Genomic DNA, 27,368 nt, shown 5'->3' on the forward strand with positions numbered 1-27,368 from the left:
GAGGCCAGGTGGCGCCGCCTCCCGCCCGCCGAGGCCGTGCTCCCGCGGCGCCGCACACAGAGCTGCCGCGCGCCCAGGCCCCTCCAGCGGCGCCTCTCCGCCCGCGCACGCGCCGCAGCACCCGCTAGAAAACGAGATTCCGACCGAGTCTGGCGGCGTCTACTACAGGGGGAGACATCTTTGGTCAGCTTGGTGCTCGCAGGACGCTGGCACCCCGGGGCCTGGGACGGAGACCGCCCGCCCGCCAAGGCAGAAGCTGCTTCTGGAGTCAAAGTGGAAAATCTCAGGGCGGCTTCGTGGGCTGGAGCGAGGCTTCCACCGTTTCTCTGGAGGCCAGGCTGCCTGGCGTACGCAGCGGCTGCTAACTGGGCGGGGGCCCTCCGTTGAGGAAGTATGTCATCATCTCGCCTTTGCCCTTGACCTTGACCACACCCCGGCACTCCAGCTGGTACGTGTTGGCGGCCAGCACCTGGTACATGTCTGTGGTGACCTAGAGGCAAACGAGGAGAGAGGACAGGCCATTCATGACCTGAGCCCTGACTGCCTCCGACTCGGAAGGATGGGCGGCGTGCCCCTGCGGGGCGGCTCGTCCAACGAAGAGCCTCAGAAACCGGAAGGACGGCAGCACCCACCCCTGCTGCGTGGCGTGGCGAGCACCTCGCGTGTGCCTGCGGCCCGCAAACTGCCTGCCATCGTCCACAGCGGGAGAAACGCAGACGCTGAGGGGAGGCGCTCAGGAGCTCACAGCCGTCTGACTCCCCACAATCAGTGCCCAAGGGTTTACCAAAGTCTCACTCCTGAGTGATCAGAAAGTTCTAGAAACCAGTTTTTCACCACAGACAGTTGGAGAACCACTGCTGATCTCATTTCATCCTTCTGTGAGGTAAGAACTATGATCTCAGGCTCATAAAATCTAAGTCACTTGCCCGATGTTACGTAGCTAATAAAGGCTAGAGCCCGGATTCACTTCAGATGCCTGTCTCTGCTCTGGCTTTTGGAACAAAGAGAACTCACAGGTGGTTTCAGTAATGACACAGCACTACTGCAGGGCGAAGGGCCAGAGCAGGGGGCACAGGAGCAGCAGGACGACGAGTGCCTCACCCCAAGGTGATCCAAGAGCCATTTCCGAGCACAGCCAGCACCCGCCCCCCGCCAGCGCCCCCATCACACGCCTGCTGTCGGACCAGGGAGGAGGGGGCAGCATGTTCCGTGAAAGGTAAGCCCCATGCAAAGGCGAGGTGCTGGGTTGTCTTGTGGTTACTGACTGAGCCCCTCACACCTGTCTGTGGGTGGGGTTGGAGGCTCTGTCTCCCCATCTCCCTTGAGGACCCCCACTCCCATCCTGCTGTCCCTTCCCCCGCCCCCCGCTTTGGCACAGGGATGGAGGTGAGAGAAGGCCATCTGGCCAGGGCCCTCAGGCAGCAGCCACAGGCCAGCCCCTTTGTTCAGAGGCCCCCCAGGGGAGAGAAGTTAGGGGCCAGTTGCGCAGCGTCCGTGTGAGCAAAAGGACCTTAACAGTGGCCCCCGAGGCCGGGGAGGCTAAATGACCGGCCACAGCCTCACAGGGACCCAGGGGTGCCGGACTAGAGCCCAGTCCAGGGCCTCTCTGTGTCAGATTGGAGCAGAAAGAACCAAGGAAGGCCTGAGAAAAACAAAGAAAAGAGGCTGAAGAGCAGCAGGCCTGGGAATCCCAAGCACCAGCGCAAAGGATGCAGAGGGGAGAACGTCTCCAGGTCTCTGGCCAGGCGCCTTGGCTGTTGAGGCTGGTGGGAGCGCCATCCCGGGACCAGTGGCCTCGTCTGGTTCTCACAGCTAGGCCCTGCGTGCTGTGGGCTCCATCTGGCAAGACCCTGCTCGTTGCGGCCGCCTCGTGTCCGCTCTGCGTGCCTGGTGGCTTGGCATCTGCAGCTGGCTGCCCTCATCCCCCCAGTTCCTTCTGTGGCCAGTAGAGGGCTTGCACAGGGTAGAAGATCTGTCCAAGGTACCGACGGACCAAAACACAATTGTGTTCTCCAAGCTTCCAAGATACCAGCGCCAACTGCCCCATCACCCTCAAATCTGGCTGCGGAAATTCTGACTGGGGACAGCGGGCGGCCTGCCGGAAGACCACTTAGCATCACACAGAGGTCCCCACAGGGGTGCTCCTGCACTCACCTGGATGCGGTCGGGCACGCCGGTGCTGTCCATGCGGCTGGCCACGTTCACGGTATTGCCCCAGATGTCGTACTGAGGTTTGCGGGCCCCAATCACCCCAGCCACTACGGGGCCGATATTGAGCCCTGCAGGGGACAGAAGTGAGAGTGCTCATCAGGGTTCAGACTGACGCTTGTCCTGCCTGCCCTCACTACCGTTCCCCCCCACCCCCGACTCTTGGCCTGAAGACACCCAGGGTCCTCCCGCCCTGAGGCTGTGCCTAACGCCACAGCTGCCACTGCTCTGCTCCCGTTGCATGCTTGCTATCTTGAGACCACAGGAACCCAATCACTTAGCCGCTGCTCCTGTGTCCTCGCCACCCAGGCAACGTTCAGCTCCTGCAAATCCACCGCTAGACTGCCCTCTTCAAAGTTTCCAGTAACCTCTGCGTTGTCTGATTGCCTTTGCTTAATTCCCCCTCTCTCGGTGGCATTTAAGTTTTCACCTTCAACTCGGACTCAATATACCAGACTCGCCATTTTCTTCTTCCTTGCTCCTCTGTTTGTTTCAGGGGTGCCACCATTCTCGTTCTTAGAACCTACCTCCTAGCCCACCTCCCTGCCCCCAGAGTCTCCTCCTCCAGGTAATCCTCCCTCAGGCCTCTGAGCCGGGGTGGTGGTGCTGCAGCACCGTCCACATGGGCTCTCCCTCTGCATCTCTCTCCTACACTTCTGCTCCGGTCTGTCCGCCTTCCCAGTCCCGCCCAAGACAACACTGAGCAACCCTGCCCCTGAGCCTCCGCCGTGCTGGTCTCCACCTCAAGTGTCCTTCCTCCTTCTCTCCTGGTGAAGTCCTTCCTGGACACATCTGCCTCAACCGGCATTCGCTAGACATTTCCTGCCCCATCTCCAAGCCCCAGGGTGCTGCCTCCTATTACATAAACTCTCACACTGTGCCTTATTAAGCCTCACTGTTGCTTAACTCTTGTGTGTGAGCTGCAGGACCACAAACACAGCAGAAGCTCCCACATACACCCCATGGCCACTCACTAAGTCAGAAATGTCATCAGTTTTCAAAACTGTTTCCTCCACGACCCTCCTCTTTGGTCCCATCAAACCACATGTAGCTTTTTACCCCAGGCTGGACTGTCGCCCTCACTGGCCAAAAGCCACGCTCCCCAGGGAAGACGTTCCTGAGTCTGTAGGACGGGATCTGCCACACAAGGCTCCCAACTGCCTGCCCAGCTACTTATCTGCCTGCCACTCAGTCCCCAGTCCTGGTCCAATGAAGGAGCTGGGGCAGCTCACAGAAATAAGTACACACTGGGAGAAAAGTGCAGATGAGTGCGGATGAGGGAGATGGGGTGAAAGGAAAATAAGAATGGCAACATCCCAGGAAACCAAGAGTGACATTAACACAGAAGCACAGGCTGCCCGTCGGTTAAAGCAGGCCCCCAGCTGGATCTGGTCTGGCTTTCCAGCAGCCGATGCAAAACGAAAACCTGGTCCAGTCCATAGGCATGTGTCCACAGGCCCACACGGCCAGCCCCTCAGGGAAAGCCCAGTTCCCAGCACTCGGGCCAGAACGAAAGGTCTCCTGAGGACATTCATGATCACAATATTGACTTTTAGGAATCCAATATTTCAGTCTAATGTGCTAATTTGTAGAGCTGAAACACCAGTATTTTTGTTGGTGAATCTCTGTTCCTTTTTTACAAAATTTGAAATCTGAATAATTTTTGGCCTGAGATATTTCTTGGAGGGGGGGGTCGATCATACAGTAAAATTTTGACAAGAACAAAGGCCTGCTCTTTTGGAAAGCATTCTTTACCTCCACCATCCTCAGCAGGAGAGAGCAATGCTCGACAAAGCAGTTTCTTCTGAAAAAGGAACACTTACTCTGAAAGCCTGGGCATCCTTGGCAAGATACATGCTAAAAAACCAAACTGCTGAGACACCTTGAACCTTATCAAGCAACACAGAGTTGTGATTCTGAGATCATTTTGTGGATATAGTAGGGGAGCGAACAGGCAAGTGCGCTGATGTACGTGGGTTTTCTCTGCGCTATTCTTTCAGCTCTTCTGTAGAGTTGAAACGTGTCAGAATAAAAGGTTGGGGTAATAAAACAACAAAATTGAATTCCCAAAGGTGTACGGCACAGGGAATATAGCCAATATTTTATAATAACTTTAAAAGGAGTATAATCTATAAAAATATTGAATCACTATGTTGTACACCCACAACTAATATAATATTGTAAATCAACTATACTTCAATTAAGAAATAAAATAATAAAATTAATACAAATAATGAAAAAAATTATATAGGGTTTTGGTCCAAAGATTTTCTGAACAAGTAGAGTATGGCTCTGCCTGTTTTGAAACTGACCCAGGGCCTCTGCTCAGAGCTCCCCACTCTCTCCCGCAGCAGCCCTGCCTCCAGGACACCACAGCATCTACGAAGCTCCTCAAAGCCACACAGCGAGGGCCAAGGCATTTGACAAAGAAGGGATCCAGGGAAGATATGTGGACTTGACTTATCTCCACATCCTCACCATTTCTTTCCCCAGTTCGCGTAGACCAGAAGAGCTTTCACAGCACCTAGAAGATCGTGCTCACGTGTGCACAGAAACCACTTGGAGCTCAGTGATAACCTCTCTCTGAGTTCCCGCCTCTCCCACTGGGGGCCCCTCTGCCCTTGGCGCACAGCATCCCCCCACAAAGCCTTTCTGGCAGGCACAGTGAGTGGGAGAGGCAGGAACTCGGAAAGAGGGTGTCCCGTGCTTACCACCATGCAGAGGAGGCACCTCCAGGCCCTGGGAGAACTCTGCTGTGGGATGGGGGCCTACCCCCACCCCTCGGGCAGGGACACACTGCAGTGTTAGCCTCTGCTTGGACTGGGTCATGGTGGCGGCAGGGGGGATGGGGGGTGGGAGTCCCAACAAGCCCTCGGGACTCCAGGCCGGGCTCACCGATCTTCATCTGGAAGTTGTTGAAGGAGTGCTCGTTGATGTACTTCATCTGGTCCATCAGCTTCATGGCGAAGTCAGCCAGGGCTTTGATGTGGGTCTTGCCCACCTTGTCATAGGTGGAGTCGTTGAGGCCCGAGGCGGCCATGTAGGTGCTGCCGATGGTCTTGATCTTTTCCAGCTGCCTGAACCGATCCTCACTGATGATCTGGACAGATGGAGGACAAACTGGGTCACCCCCAAGCTGGGCACTGAGGTCTGCAGGGAAGTGCAGCAGCATGGCCCCTCCTGTCTCCTCTCCTCAGTTCACACAGGGGGCCCATTTCCATCACCAACTCAGTGCAAAGCCCTGGTGCTCCCCAACAGTCTGGCCTTCTCCAGCACTTACCCTGTGGCTGTCTAGTGGCTGTGGGCTATCTGTGAGCCCAGCCCCGTACAAGAGCCCCTGGGGCCAGGTCACTAGTCACCTCTGGGGCTCTGTCCTCCGACAGGGACTGGCAGCCATTTTCCCCTTTCCCAGCTCAGGTCTCCATCCCTCCCAGGGAGACCTCCTCACCATTGTCCAGCAGGACACTCTCCTCCTGTCTCCAGGACCTGCCGGAAGCCTGTCCACACCCATTGCAGCCAACTCCAGTTACCGCGCCGCCCGGGAGTCTTGGGGCCTGCTTCTGACACTGCCTGGTCCCCACTCCACGCCCCAGCCCCTGGATTCCCGCTGGGCTCGTCCCTCTCACGCCTACTACGCGGTGAGCTCCCAGCCCCGAGACTGCTCTACTGGTCACAGCATCCCCAGGTGGCACACACTGGGTGCTCAACAAGGGAGTAATAAACCAAGAAGAAAATGTCTTTGTTTCTGCCTCTGCTGTTCAGGGCTTTGCATCTTTGTCCTGCCTCCTCCTGGAGCCTGGGAACTCCTCCTCCCTCGGACTCGCTCAAATGCTGAGTCCCAGCCTGAGCCCCATCCAGTCCTAGATGGCATGAGAGGAATGGCGGGTGATGGGGGCGAGTCAGCCAGCCGGGGCTTCGACGGGGCAGCCAACGTGCACGGACTGCGAATTCAAACAGCTGGGCTGGAACTCCAGCTCTGCCGCTTGCAGGCAGTGACCCAAGGCAGGACGCTTAACGTGCGGGGGCCACGTCCTCCCCATTGTGACATGGTGATGGGGAGGAAATGTATGCAGATGCCTGTGACAGTGCCTGGGACACAGAGCGCCTGACGCCTCTGCTCACATCTGGTGATGGGAAAGGGGGCGGCGGGGCCCGGCTGCACCTCGTCAAAGTCGGCGATGATCTCGTTGAGCAGCCTCAGGCACTCGACGCCCTCGTTGTTGGCCTCCAGCTCCACGTAGAACTCGGAGAAGTTGGCGATGGAGGCGAACATGACGGCCACACACTCACACGACTGATAGTAGAGCTCATCATTGCGCCGCTCGCGGGCCAGGAAGTGCGCGGCTACGTCCTTGGGCAGGATGTTGTGCAGCAGCCGCCGGTTGTAGGCCTGCAGCTCCTCCATCTCCTCCTTCTCCTCGGTGGCCTGGGACAGAGGACTCGGTCAGAGGGAGGGCAAGCATCGTGCTGCTCAGAAAAAGGCAGTGCAATCCGCCCACGTGCCAACGCAGGCCCAAGATTTCAGCAAGTGCTGACTTTGCATCCTCGCTGCTGTCTCTACTTCCTGGTTTTCTATGAAGAGCATCTCTTACTTTGACCAACAGAAAAGAGAGATCTGTAGGTAGCTAACTCTTCCCGCCTACCTCTTGGAAAGCGACGCCGATGAGAGCAGTGATCCTGAAGGAGGGAACCCTGAGTGGACACAGGTCCCGGAGGAGAGGCCGGAAGGATCCTGTCTGCCCCAGATGAGGAGAAGGCAGGAGGGTAAAGGGATGGTCCAAAACCACACCCAAATGGCTCTCCAGCCACCCAAAGGCTCCTCGACCTTCCATTTTCCCCTTCATATCGGGAAATGCGATCGGAAAGGCGGTTTGAGAAAAATCACTTTAGCAGACTGACCACAGAGGGAAGGGCTCGAAGCACTGCCCGTTCTCCCTGGTTCCCTGAGAGCTGACTCATCCCAGGGCCAGACGCAACCCGCAGGGCCAGGAGGTGCAGGTACCCCGAGGTTCCCACCTGGGCGGGACAAGGACATCACTGATGACTTTGGTTCTCCCCTAGCTTGGGTCCTGGGTCTGGGACAAGCTCACTCTCCAGGATAAAGGGGCAGTGCAGAGCCCTCGGGTCAAGAGGCCAACAGTGGCCCACAGGCTGAAGCACAGAGGTAGTCCTGCACCTCGGCATGCGACGAGCCAGATGACCAGAGTGTTCCAGGGACACGGGGGTACAGACTGGAGTCTGCAGGCTTCCTCCCCTCGATGGCAAACAAAATGGCCCCCTGAACTGGGGGTGGCTGTGTCGGTAAGGCAGGCAGGCAGGCAGGCGAAGGATCACTGGCAGGGCTGTTTAAAGGATCCAGCCAGCCCACCTGGGCCTTCCCTAACTACACATGGAGGCTCTTCTATTCACTGCAACTAGAACATCCAAAAGGGCCAGGACTATTTCTCAGGGCCCCGGATCTCCCGGTAGGCGGTGGCTGCCTACAGGGAAGGAGCTGGCACACCTGCAGGACTGGGTCCAGCAGGGAAGGAGAAAGCTCAGGGACCCTAAGGCTCAGGGTCTAAGCCTTGCCTCTGAGGTGAGAGGACGCACTTCATTCCTGGAGCCACTGGAAATGTGGCCACAAGGATGGGGATCACACCCGAGGAAGCTCCTGGACCCTCAGGTGCCTGGGGGCGGTCCTCCTGCCAGGTGACCTCTGCTCCTATGAGGTGGGACAGTTTGACCACCCCCCTCCCCATAAATAAGGGCCACCTTCTCCTGCTCGGGAACGGGTGTGCCAGAGGGAGAAGGCTGGAGCGGGAATCCCCTACTTCTCGCCTGCTGTCCCGTGGAGGAGCCCCAGCTGGTCCATCTGCCTCTGAAAATGCACCTGACTGCCCCCACCTCTGCTCCCCACATGTCTGGGGACGCTGGAGCGCCTCAGCTCCTCGGATCAGCCTGCAGGTGGCAGAAATGTGACACGTGCCTTCCCAGAGAGCCTCTGCCCAACATGGCAGGCAGGGTGGCTGTGGAGGCTGTGGGTGGGGACTCAGGGAGCAGAGACGCGGCTGGGGACGCACGCCAAGCGCAGAGGCCCTGGCCAGGTATGGCTGCCACATCTGGGGAACTCTGCCCAAGACATGCAGCACAGCCAGCTGCTTCTAGGGCTGGGCTCTGCCCAGGCAGGATAGCTTAGGGGTCCACAGACACTTGCTGGTCCTAGTAAGTTCAATGCTGTGGGAGGGGACAAGAATGGGCTCTCCTGAGAGCTGAGGCCGAGTGGAGGGGGCCTTGCGGGTTAGGGTGTGTTCCTCGTGCAGGTGCTTCAGGGAAGCTAAGAACCCCAGGCTCCCCACCTCCCCGTCAGCACCGCACCCACCCATCATGACCACAGACCCGACAGCTAAATGGGCTGCTGCATAAGACTGGGCGTGCGGATTGGACCATCACTCACCCATCCCAAGGACCTGCGTTCAGGTTATTGTTTATCCCTCCCCAAAGCCCTGGAGCACAAGGGGAGATGGAGGGAGGTGGACGCATCATGAGCCTGTCAGAGAGCTTGAGTGGAGAGAGGCTGATACACCTATAGCAGGTAGAGACATGCTCACCACCCGCCCGCAGACACACACACAGTGTGCATGGCCTTCTTAATTGTTTTCAAAATGGGAAGTGGTCAGCCACTTCCCTTCCAATTTCCCTTCCTTCCCGCCCTCGTGCAGAGCCCTCGGTGCCTGAAGAAGGAAGTGATCAGAGGAAGGGGTGCCACGTGTGGTATGTCCAGTGTGCAAGGAAGCAGGGCAGTGAGGGGGAGACGGCATGGTAGGGCAGAGAAGGGGGCTGGGGTGGGTGGGAGGTCGGTTCCGCCGAGCAAATGAGTAAATAGATGAAAGGAATGGAAGGGGAGGTTCTCACTGCCAGAGATGATATTTGCATGCATGGAAGGGAGAAGGCTAGAAAGAAGCCTGAGGTGTTGCACTGGCAATGGGGGTGCTGCTGTAAACTCACGGTTTTAAATATCAACAGACAGATATTAGAGTAGTATCCATCTATATGTATGCGTGTATGTGTGTTTGTTTCTATGTTCCTCTATACCTACATACATTTCCTGGCTTTGTCCACAGAGAGGACCTAGAACAGTGAGCACACTGAGTGCCCTGATCTGGGTTTCTAAATACCATTCTCCACTAAAAAGAATTGGGGCACTTTGAGGGGAAAGTACGTGATGAGCCCCAGACATCTTCTTGTGCCAGAAAGTAAGAAGATGCTCAGAGAATGATGGAGCCAACTGAAGACACACCAACCAGAGCCAGGACAATTAAAGCATTGAAATAAATAATGAGAGGAGCAGAGTAAACCCCACTGAATCCGATAGGAATCTGGGAGTCTGTGCTGATGTAGATAAATGAATGACCAAGTAAATGCGAGGGGGAGGAGGAGAGCTCTGCCTTACAGGAGAATGCTGATTAACAAATGCAGAAGGAATGACAGACATAGGTCATCACTACCTGGCAGGCAGGAGTCAGCAATGGATGCAGAGGCTGGTGGGTGAGGTTTGCTGAAGATCAGAACATTGGCGTAATACCAGAGTATCTTTCCACAAAATGCTAATTGAGTACAAAGGGGAAGATGGGGACCTGACAGTGGAGAAATCTGGCAGACGCCCACTTGAGTGGGTGATCAAGGTAAATGTCACCAGGGGTGGGACAGACCAACGTAGAGGAGTCCCCAGGGTGATGCTCTGAGAAGTGCACAGTGTCATCTCCACGGTTTTCCTCCAAGAAGGCATGGCCTGAGTCTGGACATGGGAAACATCAAGGGCTCTAGACTGAGAGTCACAGAATAAGGACCTCTTTAAGACTGGCAAACATGAGAGGAGAAGAAAGACAGGAGACATGACAACTACATGCATAGGGTACACCAGATGGGATCCAGGGCCAGAACTGGGACAGTTGACACAACGTGAACAGCTCTGTGGGTGGGATGGCATTGTGGGTGGACGGTGTTGATTTCCTGACTGGGAGTTCGCACAGGGATAATGCAGAGAGTGTCCCTGCTTTTGGGAGGTAGACACTGGAGAATTTAGGGGGTTGATGGGGCATCGTTTCAGAAAAGAGAGAGAGGGGGTGACGGAGCAAATGTAGACAAATGGCTGGGGAATCTGATGAAGGGACTGGTGGAGTTCTTTATACGGTTCTTTTAACTATTCTGTAAGTTTAAAGTTATTTTTTAAAACTTCCATAAAAGAAGATAAAAATGGGGGGGGGGTGCATGGGTGTGGGGAAGGAAGTCAGGGAGGAAAGATAAAGAGTGGAAATGACCTGTTTCTGCAGCCATATGTGGAGAGAAACACTAACAATACAAGTGCCTGACATCGACTGGGTCTCCAAACCTCCCCAAACCCTCAGCACAGCTGGGGTCGGTGGGGGGATGGATGGGGGCAGGCTGCAGCCGGGGACGCAGGAGGCAACGGGAGTGCTTTGGGCAGATGTTGGGGCCTCAAACCAAGGGGACTGGAGGAAGTCTTGTCCACAACACACCCCTTTTTCCCTGGCTGTTTTGGTTCAGGGAGGTTCACCCTGGCTGAAAGCTGGAAGGCTTCAGCTCTCTGGGAGAGACAGGCACCCCGCCTCATGGCTCCTCCAGGTCTTCCGGGGCTACAAGAAAGCTGCTATTGCCTGGGCACCGGGGAGCCAGAGTTAGGGGCTCCGGGGAAGCTCCAGGCTACTCTGCTCAGCAGGCAGGCGGCCTCGGTTTGACCCTGTGCCCTCAGGAGCTGGACAAGGCCCCGAGATGCTGGTCACAAAGATGCGGAGTGGCAGGCTCACCCTCCCTGGCCTCCGCCCCTTTCTCGGGGCCTTTGTAACACAACAGGGTCACCCAACAGCAACCACCTTGGGAGGGGCTCCCTGGGGGCTCCTGGGGGAGGCGGGGGTGTGAACAGAGGAGTGGAGGGGCGTTGGCCCTGGACCCCACAAAGCCTGGTCAGCCCCCAGGAGAGACCTGGGGACCTCCTGGGAGCTTCCCCAAGAAGAGAGGCGTGAGCAAGTCGGGAGGAGGCTGGGAGGCTGCTCTCTGAGAAGAGAGGGTGCAGCCTCACACTGGGTAACCCCGAGGCCCCTCCCAACCCAGGGCATTCCGCATGGAAAACATGCTCCCCCAGCCTCAGGGCATCCCCACCAGAGACACCCAATAGATGCCCCCGTCTTCACTCAGCAGCCAGTGAAAATCCAGGGCCTCCTGCCCCGGCCCGAAGACTTTAATCTCAACATTACTAGGAAGCAGAGGATGGAGGAGGCCTAAGCGAGTTGCAGATGAGCTGAAGAAGTGGTCTGCACACAGGGGCCAGGCCAGGGGAGGCAAAAAAAGCCGGGCTAAGCTAGGCCTTGCAGGCGGCTGGGCTAGAATAACAGGTCTGAACCCCACCTTCACTCCCATCTAAGACCAGGCTTTCTCCTGGGGCTTCCCTGGTGGCGTAGTGGTTAAGAATCCACCTGCCAATGCAGGGTACATGGGTTCGAGCCCTGGTCCGGCAAGATCCCACATGCCGCGGAGCAACTAAGCCCGTGCGCCACAACTACTGAGCCTGCGCTCTAGAGCCCGCGAGCCACAACTACTGAGCCCGTGTGCCGCAACTACTGAAGCTCACATACCCAGAGCCAGTGCTCCGCAACAAGAGAAGCCACCACAATGAGAAGCCCGCGCACCATAACGAAGAGTGGCCCGCGCTCGCCGCAAATAGAGAAAGCCCGTGCACAGCAACGGAGACGCAACACAGCCAAAAATAAATAAAATAAACTAAACTTATATATATATATATATATATATATATATAAAAAAAAGGCAAGACCAGGCTTTCTCATGGGCCCTTGGGTGCCCTCTCCTGCATCTTTTGAGGTGGTCCAGCAGGTCGGAAGGGGCCATAGGGGCTGCTGCTGTAGCACCTGGAGTACTCTGTGCACGGCCCAGCAGCACCCCTCCCGCAGGTGGACACAATCACGGCGCAGGGCACAGAGCCTGGAGGGCAGAGTGCTGGCTGGGTTCCAGCCCCACCGGGGCACCCAGCACCCAGCACCTCTGCCCCTGCCTGAGCCACCTCTCATCAAGGCCAGGGCACAGCCACCTGGCTGGACTTCCTGTCGACGATCTTTGATGCCCCTTCCAGCCATCTTCCCCTGGAGGGGTCTTCAAGCCCAGTTTAGGTCACATCGAGCCCTGCTCAGAAGCCTCTGGCACCAACTCCTGCACTAAGGCCTCCGCGGCCCCAGGACTGCACTCCCCCTACTTCTCTCTTCTCCTCCTGCCACTGTTTTCCCCCTGCCCTCCTGACTCCTTGCTGCCTCTGCCACAAACTGGGCCTGTCCATGCCTCCCCTCTGTCCTGGCATCTGGATGCCCACTGTCTTTGTGGCTGAAGAGCCTCTCTCCCAGGCCCATCAGAGTCCCGGTACCAGGTACTGTCAAGGGTGGGTTTGTCTGGAGCTCCAGGGTTTTGCCTCTTGGCCCCAGAGAGCAGGGAGCAGACTCGCTGGGACGCGGGGCACCGGTCAGCTGGTGAGCAGGACGCCTTGTCAGTGCAGAACCCAGGCCCAGCCCAGCCCAGCGGATGAACTGCTCACTCACAAAGTGCCATGAGGCCTGGGGGTCCCGCCCCACCCACCCCCCCCCCCCGACCCCCAAGCCCGGGACCACCCACCTGCAGTTTCCAGAGGAAGTCGAGGCGGGCGGTGGACTCCACCTGCTGGGCGTGCAGGTACAGGGCCAGCACAAAGACGGAGATGATGATGGGCGTCACCACCTTGAGTGCCACCTTGGTCGCGTGCTCAGGGCTGCAGGCGGGAGGGAGATGTCCTGGCACTTCAGGCCGGGCTCTGAGGCCCCTCAGGCCTTTGTTTCTACCTCCCACTCCAGCCCCCCTATCCTCACCCTCCTTCTCTAACTGCCTGAGGTGTGCCTCCCCCAGGAAGCCTTCTCAGTGGGCAGCCCCGGCTCAGCAGCCAGCACTCTTCTCCTGATGGCTCCCTCTCCCCCATCACTGGGGCGCTTCCTTCTGGTTACATCAGGGGATGAACGAGGCCCTTGTAAAAGGCAGCATGTGCATCTCAGGTCTTTCTCAGTTGACAAGACAGGGGTTGTAACAGGGGAGCCAGGCAGGCCATACTGACCATCTTTGGGCAACCTTGGGCAAGTCCTCTTAACTTCTCTGAACCTTAGTTTCCTAATCTGTAAAATGGGATAACACCCATATTTCAAGATTGTGGCAAGAATTACAGACACTGTATGCAAACTCCTTGTACAGTGTCTGACAAACAGTAGAAAATCCAAAACTGGTAGCTATTATTGTCTGACTATATTTCTGTTAACATTATTAATCCTCCCAATAAAAACAGCTGTCCCTAACCCTGCTCCTGTCCCAGCAGAGAGCCCAAACCTTGAAGGCTGTGTAGACTCCCTGCCCAGGAGCAGCCCCGAGGCAGGGCCTAACCTACACACCCTGCAGGCCTCTCCTCTGCTCCTCTCCTCTGGTGGCAGAAGGGGCACCTGTTCTCCTGCACCCAGGATCTCGTGCATGCCCCTGGGGAGAGCTTGAGGCCTGTGGAATGACCTGTGGATCCTGATGACCTTGGTCACTGAGTCTATAAATCATCTTGGGGTGGTAGAGAGATCATGAAAGAAGGGCACCTACCCAGTGAGGCCCCCTTGGTACCAAGGGAGGGGAGGGCCTCCTCCTTCATCACCCACCTTGCCACCAAGGCCCCCTCCCACCTGGGTACCGCTGGTGGCCTCTGGCTGCTCGGTGCCACGGGCAGGCAGGGGTTGTATCAGGGAACTCGGAGAAACAGCTTCAACTCACCACTGGGAGGTCCCGTTGTTGTTGAAGTCTCTGTGAACAGGAGTTGGGGAGGGCTGTTCAGGGCTGCTCCCTGCATCAGTAGCCTCCATGCCTGCTCTGCTGCCCCCCAGCCCTGCTGTGCCCCTCTACACCCAGCTCTGCTTCCCCACGCCTCCTACTCCTGCCCCCCCCACTGCTGCTCCTTTGCCACCCCCCCCCCACAGCACCCCTCTTCCCAATCCAAGGTCACTTTCAGGATGGGAGGCTTGCAGAAAGGCCAGCCCCAATTAGCATCTGGTCACCATGACCACAAATCACCCAGCCCTTACCTGGGAGCCTGAGGCCCCCCCAGCACATCCACCTGGGCTGAAGCCTGTCCCCTCTCCCACCCCAGCCAGTCGCTGCCACCCGGAGGAGGAGAAACACTACACCTGCACTGTCCAGTATGGTAGCCACTAGCTACATGTGGCTACTGAGCTTAAAATGTGGCTAGTACAGGTTAAAATGTCCTGTAAGTGTAAAATAGATAGCAGGTTTTAAAGAATTAGTGTGGAAAAATGTCAAATATTCCATTAATCATTTTAAACTGACTATATATAAAAATAATACTCTGAATATATTGGTTAAATAAATACATTATTAAAATTGCTTGTTTTGCCTTTTTCATATAGCTACTAGAAAATTTTAAATTACATCTGTGGCTTGCATGATTTATCTAGTGGACAGTGCTGCCCTAGAGCCACACCAGGGTCTCCCAACCCAGAAAGGACCTCCATTCTCTGTGACTGCTGCAGCAGGAAGAGTGGAGGGGCTCTGGGGAGGGGTGGGCCAGGAGAGAAAGAGGAGGCAAAGTTCCCAGCTCCCGCCCTGATCCACAGGGAGAAGGGTCGACCTCCTCCCTCTCCTGTCCCCAAGGGACTGCAGCCTGCACCGCTCATGATGCTACAGCGTCTCCCTGTCAACTGCCCACAGCCCTGCACAGCTGTGGAGAAGTTCTTCCTTGCATCTGACTTAGATCCTTCACAACATCTTCCTTTTCTCAGGCGATACTCTGCACAAGAAGGTAACATTTCTGACCCTGGGGTTATTGCCTATTTTATCCATGACTGTACCTTCACTGCCAAGCTCAGTGCCTGGAACAGGGTAGGCCCTCAATAAATATTTTTCAGTGAATGGATAGATGGATGAATGGATCCCTTCCTCTAACTCAGAGAAAGTACAGTTCACTGCATTTTCTCAGGGGACACAGACCTGTCACTCACGTGTTTTGCTCTTCCTGATGTATGTGTGTGTGTGGGGGATGGTAATGGGAAGAGAAAGGTACTACATATCAGGCACTTCACATACATCTTACTACTGTAGGTATTACTATTCCCAGTTTACTGGGAAAAAATAATGAGGTTCAGGAAAAATAGCCAAATGTGTGTCTGAGGCTGAGATTCAAACTCAATTTGACCCAAGATCAGAGCTCTTTCCCCTCACGGAGCTACCTCCCCTGGAAATCTGACATCTGTCACTATATGACCAGGCTGACTGCCAGCTAGATAGCCTGGGGCACAACCCCCATACTTGCCACCTCTGGGCTGTAGGATTTAACTTCTCACCATCACAGCCAGGAGCCTTTGAGCAGTGCACAAACTACCCGACCGTCCAGGGTGGCCCTGCCTACTTTGCTGAGTTGCTATGAGGATGAAAGGGATAATGTATGTCCAACTGTCTGGTTCGAGGCAGGACAAGTGCCTACGAACAGCAAAGGTTGTTCCTTTGCTTGCACACACCTTGCTTTCCAGCTCTGTTGGACCTTGACCCCTCTGGGCCTGAGGCGCAAGGGCAGTTAGGTGAAAATAGGTCATCAAAGGCTGCCCTGGACAGAGGAACAATTCACTGAAGCCTGAGGTCAGGACTGAGTAGGAGGCTGGAGGCAGAGGGACAGGGGACCTAGTAGCTCTGAGGCCACCCTCACCACTGGGGGAGGGATGGAGGGAAAGAAACAAGACACTGTGTTGCTTTGCCCCGGTGGTCAGAGCTGGGAGCAACAGAACACTCCCCTGGCAAGCCCCCTGCAGCCCAGGAACCCAGCCTCCCGCTCTTCCTGCCTCTCTGCAATGCCCCAGACCCCGTGCAGAGCGCGAGGCGGGTGCCACCTACATGGCGTTGGCTGTGACCAGTAGGTCGGCATTGTCAAAGAGCGTGACACCGGGCACCTCAACGACAAGCACGTAGATGAGCTCGATGGCCAGCATGAGCACCAGCTTCCCGATGCAGCTGATCTGCAGGAACACGGAGCAGGCCAGCAGGCTGAGCAGCACGCTGTAGGTGAAGTACTGTGGAGAGAGGGCAGCGGCTTCAGCGCCCCGGGCCCCGCCCTCCCCCGGCCCCGCCCCCCAGCATCCCTCCAGTCTTGGGCTGTCCTCAGGTGAAACCGAGGGTCTGGGGATGCTTCTGCTGATGCAAACTTGTACTGTGGTGTGAGTGGCCCTGGGTAGGAACCAGGAGGTGGGGCTCCAGGCTGAGGAGGACCACTACCAGCAGTGTTGCCCAATGGTTAGAGCAGGGCTCCAGGCTCAGGCAGACTTGAGTTTCAGCCCTGATTCATTATGGACTGTTTGTGTGACTTAAGCCATTTATTCAACCTAAGCTTCAGTTTCCCCATATGCAAAACCTTCTATCTCATGGGCTTACTGTGATGATTACACAATAGGAAGCCCCTGGCACAGTGCACGGTGCCCTCCATTACTGTGGGACCGCAGGCCTCAGCCCCTGATCTGCAACATAACATGTGGTGGCAACATCTGAACTGACCTTATTTGGTGGTCAAACTGACCTACTGATGTGATGCAAATTATCACCTTTGTCCTGCTTCCTGTGACTATTCATACATTTTGCTGCAGAAATATTTCTGTGTTTCATTATCAGGTGCTGCCCATACTGCACTGGGGTGTGAGGTAACCTTTTAAAACCTGAAAAATTCCAAGTCCAAGACATATCTGACCCAAAAGGCTTCAGATGAGGGACTGTGCTCTTCCCCGTACTTTGGGGAAATCCTGGTCTCTGAACCTCAGTTTCTTTCTCAGACAAACAAGGGGCCAAACCGGGTGATCTCAGAGGTCGACTTCTGCTCTGTTGTCCCCTGACACTAGTCCTAGTCAGGTCAGCAACTATTATTTTTCTCTTTTAGCTTTAGCATTGTTATTTCTGCATCAGGCAGAGCGACTCACTGTTCGCTGCCTCCGCCTTGGGCTGGGGGCCAAATGTGGTGGCTGGCAGTGGGGCAGTCCCTTCTGCCTAGGCCTTCAGGAACCCAGAGAGGGACTGCAGAGGCCCCTGGTGGTTGGGAGGGGGAGGGACCAGCCTCAAGTCACCAGCAGGAAAGGGGCAGAGGAAGGAGTAGGGAAGGCACAACCCGATACATCAGCCCTAAGGATAATAGTCCTGTCCTTGCGGGATGCGGAGGGGAACCCAAGCGCCAGCCTGGATTCCTATTCAGACCCTGGGCCCAGACATCCAGGAGGCCAAGGCAGAATACTGAGGCCCACCTCAGGGTCTGTGAGGAGTTGCTGAGAAAGAACAACACTTGTGGGATGGGGTCAGCCCGAGGGGCCTGTAGCTGGTAGGGCCTGGGATCTGAGGGCCTGAAATTGATGGGGCTGGTGAGAGCTGAAGTCGGTGACCAGCCAACCGTCTGCCACAAACGAGGAGCCAGAACAGGCCCTGACACCACTGCTTTGTTCCCCCATTCTCCCACGGGGCAACCACCAAGGCGCATGTGCCGAGACCACAACCAGCCTCTGCTTCTCAGCAAACAGCCCTCAGGCAGCAGCTCCTGTGGGCTGTCGGCCAGATGTGAGAGGGGGAGGTGGGGAGCAGAGGGCGGGTGCTGGAGCATGGCTGCCTGGGCAGAGGGAGGGCTTGGGGGGGCCCAGGGACAACTGGTCTAGGTGAGCACCGGTGAGGGTGAGCCCACCCCTCACTGAGTTTCCCTTGCCCATGTGTACAGGGGAGTAGGATCAGGTCCATTCCCTGGGGCGGGGGAGGGAGGCCAGCACTGTGACAGCCCACGGGGCCCTCACTGCAGTTCTGAACCCTTGTTATGAGTCATGGGCCCTTTGGGAATTGGATGAAAGCACGGGCTTTCTCCCCAGAGAAGGGCAAAAGCTGCCACCATCTTACAGGTTTCACGTGAGCCCCGTCAGGGAGCCGGGCTGTGGGAATCACCCAAAGCTTGGAGCAAATACCCTGGGCTGGAAGCCTGGCCCTGCTACTCGCTGCAAAACGGCTCCCTGAGGAAGTACGGCAGGGTGAACGAAGCACCTCGCGTACCGTGGGCACTTAATGCACGCTGCTCTCGAAAGGGTCTCGCCATTTTTCAAACCCAATAGCCTGCAGGTACGTGATTTCTTTTTGGGGTGACGAAAATGTTCTAAGATTAGATTATGATGATGGCTGCACAAGTTTGTGAATATACTAAAAGCTACTGAATTATACTTTGAATGGGTGAACTTGGTGGTAGTACTGGTTTGGGATTGGGTTCCCTTTGCTCCGCTCTGCTCTCTGACCCACGGCAGAGGGGTCAGACAGGTCCTCCTGAGGCCATATCAGGAATGCTGCTGAGGCTGAAGGTTGAGAAACAGCTCTGCCTTCAGGTTAAGAGCAAGAATTCTGAAGCTAGGTGACCTGGGTGGGAGCTCTGGCTCTGCCACTTACTAGCTGTGTGACCTTAGGCAAGTTACTTAACCTCTCTGTGCCTCAATGTCATCTGTATAAAATAGTATCTTTGTCATAGGGTTGCTGTGAGGATTAAATGAGTAAATGTGAAGCCCTTAGCACAGTGTCTGGCACATGGTAAATACCATATAAACAATAGCTATGCTATTATTGTCGTTATTGCTATACTGAGGAGGTCGGCCTTGTTCACTGGTGTCCGGCACAAAGAGTGAGAGAGACTGAGGGGGAAGGAGGTCTCTGTAATGGCAGAGGGCCCCTGACTGTCCATCAGAGTAGCCAAGGGTAGAGAGGGCTGGGGTGGCAGGTCCCCATCCGTGTCCAGTCCCTCCCTGCCCAGTACCTCGGGGAAGTTGCAGTTGGGCCAGGGGCTGCCGCAGAAGCCCCGCTCATCACCCAGGCTGTAGTTGCCGGCTGACTCCACCACGTGGCACGCGCTGACCTGGCTGGCACTGATGTTGTGTTCGTCCGCCAGGCAGCCAATCAGGTCCTTGGAGTTGCACGTGAACTGGTGGGGGAGGAGAGGGTCAGCCTGTGGGGACCAGGCCAGGGTAGCTCATCTCCACAGGCAGCAGGTGCCCATCCCGCCTCGCCTCAGGTGCAGCCTGACCCTGGCCGCGACAGGAGAGGAGCCTGGAAGAGGCCGAGGAATGGGCAGGATTTGCCCAGCTACCCAGGGCAGGGCTTGTAAACCTCCCTTGGGGCATACTTCCTGAGTCTCTCTGGCTCCTCCAGCCTCGAGAGTGAGGACATAAGGCTGTGTAAGAGGCTGTAGGAGCTAAATCTGATCCCAGACCCAAGGTGAGACCCAAATAAGAACCTCCAGGGGGGAGAACGCCAGGGCCTGGGGGAAAGTCTCCTCCCGGCCCATGCTTGTGAGGTACAGGGCTCCACTGGGTTTCACCCAATGGGCTGAGGAAGTGCTGGGGAGGTGGAGCCACCCACCATGTTGACAAAAGCCGACAGGAACACCAGGGTGATGGTGAACACGCCCACCAGGGTGCTGTTCATCTTGGACCGCACGATCTTCCTGGAGAGCCTCTGCAGCGGGGCCGGGAAGAGCTGTCGCGGGGTAGAGGGAGGACAGACATGGAACAGAATTCAGTGGACTCCGCACACCGCCACAGAGGAGCTCGGTGGACGCCCTCCCCGCCTTTGTCTCTCGCCAACAGAACCACAGGGGCTTTCCTGACGCCCTCCCTGTGGGCGAGCCTCCAGCCTCGCACCATTGCACCCCCGCTTCCAGGCCAACCACAGCACAGATTCTGCAGCTGGCCAGAAGGGGGTCCACCTGGGGAGCTCACAGGTAAGAGAGGTAGGACGAAAGGAAAGATGCTACCTTCACCCCAATGGGGAAGCAGAGAAAAAAGCACATGTACCCGCTGTGTGAATGCTGGGCCGCTTGGAGTTACAATCAGGGAGGGGCGGGAGGTGGGAGTGAAGGAGACACTGAGGTGCCCAGAATGTTTCCAGGGAGGGTCAGAAGGCTTCAGGGAAGAAGTAGGGAGCTGTGGGTCTGAGGGCTTGGAGAGAACCTGGGGTCTGGAGGAAAGGGATGGGCACGTGAGAAGGGGGCAGAGCAGCGTGTAAGCGGGCAGCAGGGCCCCAGTCCTGTGAATTAAGTGAGCTTTTCTTCAGCAGGATGCCCATGGATCTGCCATTTCCCTCACCTAATCCTCCCTGTATTTCCTTCAGCTAGACAAACTGTATGTCCACTCAAGACCCACTGCGGTTTTGGTAATTAAATGATTGGGTCTACCAAATCTGATATACTTGGCCTTGGCCCCCATGTGCCCTTCATCTCCCAAGCAACCTAGACTACAAAAGAAGTTGACAGACCCCAGAAAAGTGAAGTAGTGGATTCGTGCTTCCCCCATCCTACCTACCTTAATGCCTCCTGGTAAGGCTGATCTGCAAGCATGCCATGCGCCCTTTGGAAACCCCTAAAGGCGGACGAAGGTGGTGGAAAAAGCACTCACCGGAGCCTGGAGGCCCGGGTTCTAGGCGTGGCTTTGTCTGTGTGACCCCTGAGCACACCTGCACATTCTGGCTGAGAGTGCCAGACGGCAAGGTTTATCCACCCTCTGATACAGAGCGTTTCTGTAGCTGGTCACACAGACAGCTAAGTAGGCAAGGGGACACACTGGGACCACGGTGTGACTGCTCGTTCCCAGTGCGGAGAGGACTGGCTAGTGTGCTACAATGTTTAAGGCCATTAAGTGTCGGGCCCTTGGTCCAGTGTCCCTCAGCTGTGACCCAAACTCACTACATGCAGGGCGTCTACATGGGCCCATCAGGTTGCCCTCATGGGCCTTTGGGAATCCAACACAAATATGCTGATGCTTGTGCTGCTTGCTATGCTGTGAGTGATAAAGTCTCTTGTCTCTGGCCCAGGGGTCTCGTGACGTCTGCCAGTATCTATGAAAGAGCGACAAGCTAATTTATTAGCTTGTAATTAGGGTAAAACCAAATCTCAGACCCTTCATACTTCTTGACACCAAGAAAGTGCCCTGCTCACCCCCTCAGTCTCGGGCTTTGGGCTGGGCATGCACGTAGGGAAGCAGTACATCTTTCCACCCCAAACCCTCCTCCACCCTTCCAACAAGGCCACTTCCTATTCAGCAGAGGGAAAGAAGGGACCACAGAGAGGGAATGCAGCAGTGGCAGAGGCCTGCAAGCCATTCAGGCTCTAGGCTGAGTGGTGAAGACCTTGGACCTCCATGTCCCCAGCAGGGGTGCCTCTCAGATGTGTTCATGGATCATCAAGTCTGTGGCATTCTTCTGAAAAAACACTTCCTTCTGGGGTAATAAAGGAGGCACTCTGACTGAACCCTCTAACATGGCAGAAGAAAAGACATGTGTGATTTGGAGAACATAAGCTTGGATTAAAATATTGCTTTAATAGACATAGAGATCAATGGAATAGAGTGAGAGTCCAGAAATAAACCCTTACCTTTACGATTGATTGATTTTGACAAGGTAGCCAAGAAAACTGAACGGGGAAAGAATAGTCTTTTCAACAAATGGCGCTAAGACAACTGTATCTCCACACGCAAAAGAATGAATTTGGAGCTTACCTCACACCACATACAAAAATTAACTTGAAATGGATCAGAAACCTAAAGGTAGGAGCTAACACTATAAAAGTCTTAAAAGAAAATACATAAGTAAATCTTTGTGACTGGATTAGGCAATGGTTTCTTAGATATGACACCAAAAGCACAAGCAAAAAGGAAAAAACAGATAAGTTGGACTTCATCAAAATTTTGAAAATTTGGGCTTCCCTGGTGGCGCAGTGGTTGAGAATCTGCCTGCCAATGCAGGGGACACGGGTTCGAGCCCTGGTCTGGGAAGATCCCACATGCCGCGGAGCAACTAGGCCCGTGAGCCACAACTACTGAGCCTGCGCATCTGGAGCCTGTGTTCCGCAACAAGAGAGGCCGCGATAGTGAGAGGCCCACGCACCGCGATGAAGAGTAGCCCCCACTCGCCACAACTAGAGAAAGCCCTCGCACAGAAACGAACACCCAACGCAGCCAAAAAAAAAAAATTTTTTTGGAAAAATTTTCCTTCAAATAACACCATCAAGAAAGTAAAAAAGGTGTTGGTGAGGATGTGGAGAAATTGGGACCTTTGTTTGTCGCTGGTAGTTATGTAAAATGATATAGTTGCTGTAGAAAACAGTATGACGATTTCTTAAAAAATTAAACACAGAATTATCATATGATCCAGCAATTACATTTCTGAGTATATACCCAAAAGAATAGAAAGCAGGGGCTTATACAGATATTGGCACATTCATGTTTATAGCAGCATTATTTTCAATAGCCAAAAGGTTAAAGCAACTCTAGTGTCCAGCTATGGATGAGTGGGTAAACAAAATGTGGTACACATACACAATGGAATATTACCCAGCCTTGAAAAGGAATGAAATTCTGAAACACGCTACAGCATGGACGGCACCTCGAAGACACTATGAAAGAAGCCAGTCACAAAAGGACAAATACTATATGATTCAACTTTTCTGAGGTACCCAGAGCAGTCAAATTCATAGAGACAGAAAGCGGAATGGTGGTTGCCAGGAAAGAGGGCAGAATGGGAAGTTATTGTTTAATGAGTATAAAGTTTCAGTTTGGAAAGATAAAAAAGTCCTGGAGATGGATAGTGGCGATGGTTGCACGACAATGTGAATGTACTTAATGCCACTCTACTGTAAACTTAAAAATAGTCAAAATAAAAAATTTATATTATGTATATTTTACCATAAATTAAAAGTGATTATGAAAAGGAAAATGAAAAGACAACCCACAGAATGGGAGAAAATTGTTGTAAACCATATTATCTAATAAGGGTTTTATAACCAGAATATACACAGAACTCTTACAACTCAACAAGAAAAGACAAATAACCCAATTAAAAAATGGACAAACAGGGAGTTCCCTGGTGGCCTAGTGGTTAGGATTCCAGGCTTTCACTGCCATGGCCTGGTCAGGGAACTGGGATCACACAAGCCACGAGGTGTGGCCAAAAACAAAACAAAAAAAGCCCACAACTACTATGAATAGACATTTCTCCAAAGAATCTACACAAATGGACAACAAGCACATGAAAAGATATTTGACATCAATAGTCATCAGGGAAATGCAAACCAAAAACAAAAGCAACCACTTCGCATCCACCAGGATGGCTATAATCAAAAAGTCAGATAATAACAGGTGCTAGTGAGGATGTAGAGAAATTGGAACCCTTGTACACTGCTGGTGGGAATGTAAAATAGTGCAGCTGCTTTGAAAAACAGCTTTTCAGTTCCTCAAAATATGACCCAACAATTATACTCTTAGGTACATACCCAAGAGAACTGAAAACATAAGTCCATACAAAACCTTGTATACAAATGTTCATAGCAGCATTATTAATAACAGCCTGAAAGTGGAAACTACCCAAATATCCATCAACTGATGAAGGAATAAACAAAATGTGGTATATCTACACGATGGAACATGACTTGGCCATAAAAAGGAATAAAGCGCTGTCACATAGTACATCATGAACGAACCTTGAAATATGCTAAGTGAGAGAAGCCAATCTCAAAAGGCCACATAGTGTATGATTCCATTTATACAAAATGTCCACAACAGGCACATTCACAGAAACAGGAAGTAGATATGAGGTTGCTAGGAGCTGTGGGAACAGGGACCAGGGAATGAGGAGTGACTGCTGAAAGGTACGGGGCTTCTTCTGGGGATGATGACAATGTTCTGGAATTAGTGGTGATAGTTGCAGAACTTTATGAATATAGTAAAAACTACTGAATTATAATTTTATAACCTTTATAAAGGTGAATTTTATGGTATGTGAATTATATCTCAATAAAGCACTTATTAAAAAAAATCCTGCTCAGCTTCTTACTGTGTGATCCTGGGGAAATCATGAAGGGCTCTGAGTTTCCTTATTGGTAAACAGGGAATATCTTACCTTCCAGGGTGGTAGATTTTCCAGGGTGGTTATGAAATGATGCATTTGAAAGTGCTTTGAAAGCTGTTAAATTCGATAGAAAATTTACTTAATATTTGCATTTTAAAGAGCTATGTTGCCGATAAGAACAAAAGTCCCTGTTTCTCAGTAAAGGAATTTTTGGTTTCACAGCTGTGGAAAGTGTTTTGGCACTAGCATGAGGATCTTACTCTGAAACGGTATGACAGATGGCTTCTAATCTTTGCCTGCTTAAAATTTTGCCATTTCATCCCCCCATCCCCCGTGTTGCTTAAACCATTTCAGTCCTGATCACCCTATCCATCAATTGAACGGCTTCTTTCATCGCCAGTGTAATGACTTGGTTTAGACAAAACTTATTAGAAGATGGTATAAAGCCTTTATAGAAGGTGGTTGGGGAACAGTATATGCACACAGGCTTCCTGGTGAACCTGGGACCAGGAGCCCCACAGGGGCCACCCAGAGAAGAACTGCAGGCTTTTAAAACAAAATCCAACCTGGAATACTATAGCTCAGGGGTCCCCAACCCCCGGCCTGTTAGGAACCGGGCCGCACAGCAGGAGGTGAGCGGCGGGCCAGCGAGTGGAGCTTCATCTGCGGCTCCCCATCGCTCGCATTACCGCCTGAGCCAGCCCCTCCCACCCCCATCCCGCCCGTGGAAAAATTGTCTTCCACGAAACCAGTCCCTGGTGCCAAAAAGGTTGGGGACCGCTGCTACAGCTCTAACATCTAATGAGTGATTACCTCAATGCATTGCCTTTTTACAAGCCATTTTCCCTTGTCACCCTTTCAAAAGACCTGCTCTTGACTCAAAGTCTCAGCAGGAACCCAGGAATTGCTGCCTTTTTGAAGTCTCCAGAAGATTTGACATCCTGCCCTGGCACTGGTTTATAGAGTATCTCATCTCCTGTAACAAAAAGTTCACCTGTATGTTGACCCCAAATCCCACCTTTACTAATCCCGGTGTGGACAATAAAATTCTTCACCTGGAGTAGAATCTCCTCGCAGGGCTGCTCTACAGCTGCATACAGATCCTGGAGAGCATTTTTCTGGAAGGATGATTGTGTCTGTGCAAACCAATTGCTCAGGGCCTGTTCACCATCAGAGCTCAGAAAAAGAATCAATTAAAAGAAAAAGTTCCAACCCCAATATGATTAATTCAAATCAATTCAACTTGAAAAACGGGAATGGCGACACAATTAATAAACCATGACTGAGGTGAGGGACAGTTTTGATGCTGGCCTCTCAGGAAGTCTCCAGGCAAATCAATGACCTCCCTGGGGTCCTGGCTCCCTGTCTGTCACGTGGGACCAGGGTATTGCAGGAATGAAATAAGGTGATGAAATCTGACAGCAAAATAATGTAAGAAAACAGACTTTCTGACAAGGAGTTAATAAATGAAGCAGTGGCTCCTACTTCAGAAAAATATTTTTAAAGATATGAAAACTTCAGAACAAGACAGGCAGATGCTGGCCCACGGTAGACGCTGACTACTGCTCTTATCACCTGGCCTTTCAGCAGTCAACGGGACATATTAACAAAGGCAGTGTCCTGGAGGGGAAGGGCTGTGGGCTCTGGAGTCAAGAACCATCTGGGTTTAAACCCCAGCTATGCCACTTCTTACTCCAGGACCTAGGGAAAGCTGTCTAACCGCCTGGAGCCTCATTTTCCTCATCTGCAAAGTGGATATAATAAAAGCCACCTTAAAGGTTTGGGAAACGCTGGTCAAGGTGGCATGGCTGGGCTCTGGACCCAAGATGGCTTGACTTAAAAGCCATGGGAGGAACCTAAGATCTTCTTCCTGAAAATGAAGCCTTCTCCACCCCCAAACGAACATGTGCCTGACAGCAACACATCCTCTTCAAGTGGACAAAGTGTGACCCCGAGCCTCTGGAAAGGGGAGTGTGGGGATTCTGAAGTCGTCACAAGACAGGAGCCAGCTGGGAGGTGAGAGGTACTGGTTGAGGAGTAGGGCCCTGTTTTAGAAGCTGTGGACGGGAGTCCCCAGGGCGTGGTAGGAAGGAGAGCCGGCAAGGCGGGACCTGGCTAGCTTCAGGCTTCGGGGAGAGGAGAGGAGGCTATTAGGTGACTGCACAGAGCAGACAAGGGCCTAGAGGAAGCCCTGGTCAGTTTCCAGGAGGTCAGACAATCAGGTCCAGGAGGTCAGTGGGAGACAAGCCAAGAGGGAGCCAGCAGCCTAGAAGATGAAAGAGATTTAAACACACACACAGACACGCACACACGCACACATGCGCGGCCCTGTAGCTGAGTACCCCTTCTGGGCCTGTCTGTACCCAACCCCCGAACTGCAGGAAAGCAGAGTTTGGCCTTCTGAGTGAGAACGTGCTAATGAGCCACTGGAGAGAAAGGGGGCCCAGTCAAGTGCGGGGACAGAAGGGAGTCACTCTCTTCCACCTACTTGGGCGGTGGCAGCAGAAGTGCTGGCACTGTCAGGGGCAGGCCTGAGCTGCCTCACAGGATGAGGGGGCAGAAGCCACAGGGGGCCTGACAGAGCAGTCAGAGCTGGCCAAGGAGGGAAGGGGCCGCACTCAGGAGACGTGAGTGAGCTCGCCATCCCTGGAGCTGACACGGCAGAGGCTGGCCCACCCCTTGCAGGGTTATGCAAAGGGGTTCCGGCCTCAGGAGGGTGTCTGGGCTGCCTCACTGTTCGGGCCCCTACCAATCTGAGATTCTCTGAGTTTGGGGACCACATGTGACGGCAAGAAGGGATTTAGCATGGTTTTCTCTGATGAAAGCAGCTCTGGAGCCCAGATGAGCACCGATGCCAAGGGAAGGAAGGAGTGGTGTGTGCAGATGTTCAGACTGGCCCCTAAGACAGCTTCACCAGAAGGACACGCTCAGGGGAGGATCCCTAGGACAAGGCATCCCAGAGACAGAGGGGCTCCAGAGCGCAGCTGATGCTCTGAGAAATCTAGGTGTGTGTGTGTGACCTGGGCCAAGCCGTGTCAGGAAAAGATCATACAGGCCCAAGATGGAAAAAACAATCAGAGCCTTCGGTGAGCCGTACATTTCAGAAAAGCAGAAAGGACCCAGGAGTTGCTCCCTGACAGACAGCTAAGAGACTACGTTGACTAACTCAGACCACACTTTCTTCATGTTTCTCTCTTCGAAAA

At 53.8% G+C, this 27,368-nt stretch overlaps 1 protein-coding gene across 1 annotated transcript in view; it reads right to left on the reverse strand.

The window, feature by feature from the left end:
* Nucleotides 1–361: 361 nt before the first annotated feature.
* Nucleotides 362–27,368, reverse strand: part of ADCY5 (adenylate cyclase 5) — a gene marked incomplete at both ends in the record, with an annotated part of 154,628 nt that continues 127,621 nt past the window's right edge. The window contains 9 exons of the mRNA XM_082839585.1: nt 362–490; nt 2,155–2,279; nt 5,104–5,308; nt 6,371–6,634; nt 12,883–13,015; nt 14,041–14,070; nt 16,168–16,343; nt 19,085–19,249; nt 19,687–19,803. Coding sequence (XP_082695711.1) covers nt 362–490; nt 2,155–2,279; nt 5,104–5,308; nt 6,371–6,634; nt 12,883–13,015; nt 14,041–14,070; nt 16,168–16,343; nt 19,085–19,249; nt 19,687–19,803 — 1,344 coding nt within the window. The remainder of the gene's footprint in view (nt 491–2,154; nt 2,280–5,103; nt 5,309–6,370; nt 6,635–12,882; nt 13,016–14,040; nt 14,071–16,167; nt 16,344–19,084; nt 19,250–19,686; nt 19,804–27,368) is intronic.

Source organism: Leucopleurus acutus (genome assembly GCF_964270905.1).
Source record: "Leucopleurus acutus genome assembly, chromosome: 5".
Classification (NCBI taxonomy): domain Eukaryota; kingdom Metazoa; phylum Chordata; class Mammalia; order Artiodactyla; family Delphinidae; genus Leucopleurus; species Leucopleurus acutus.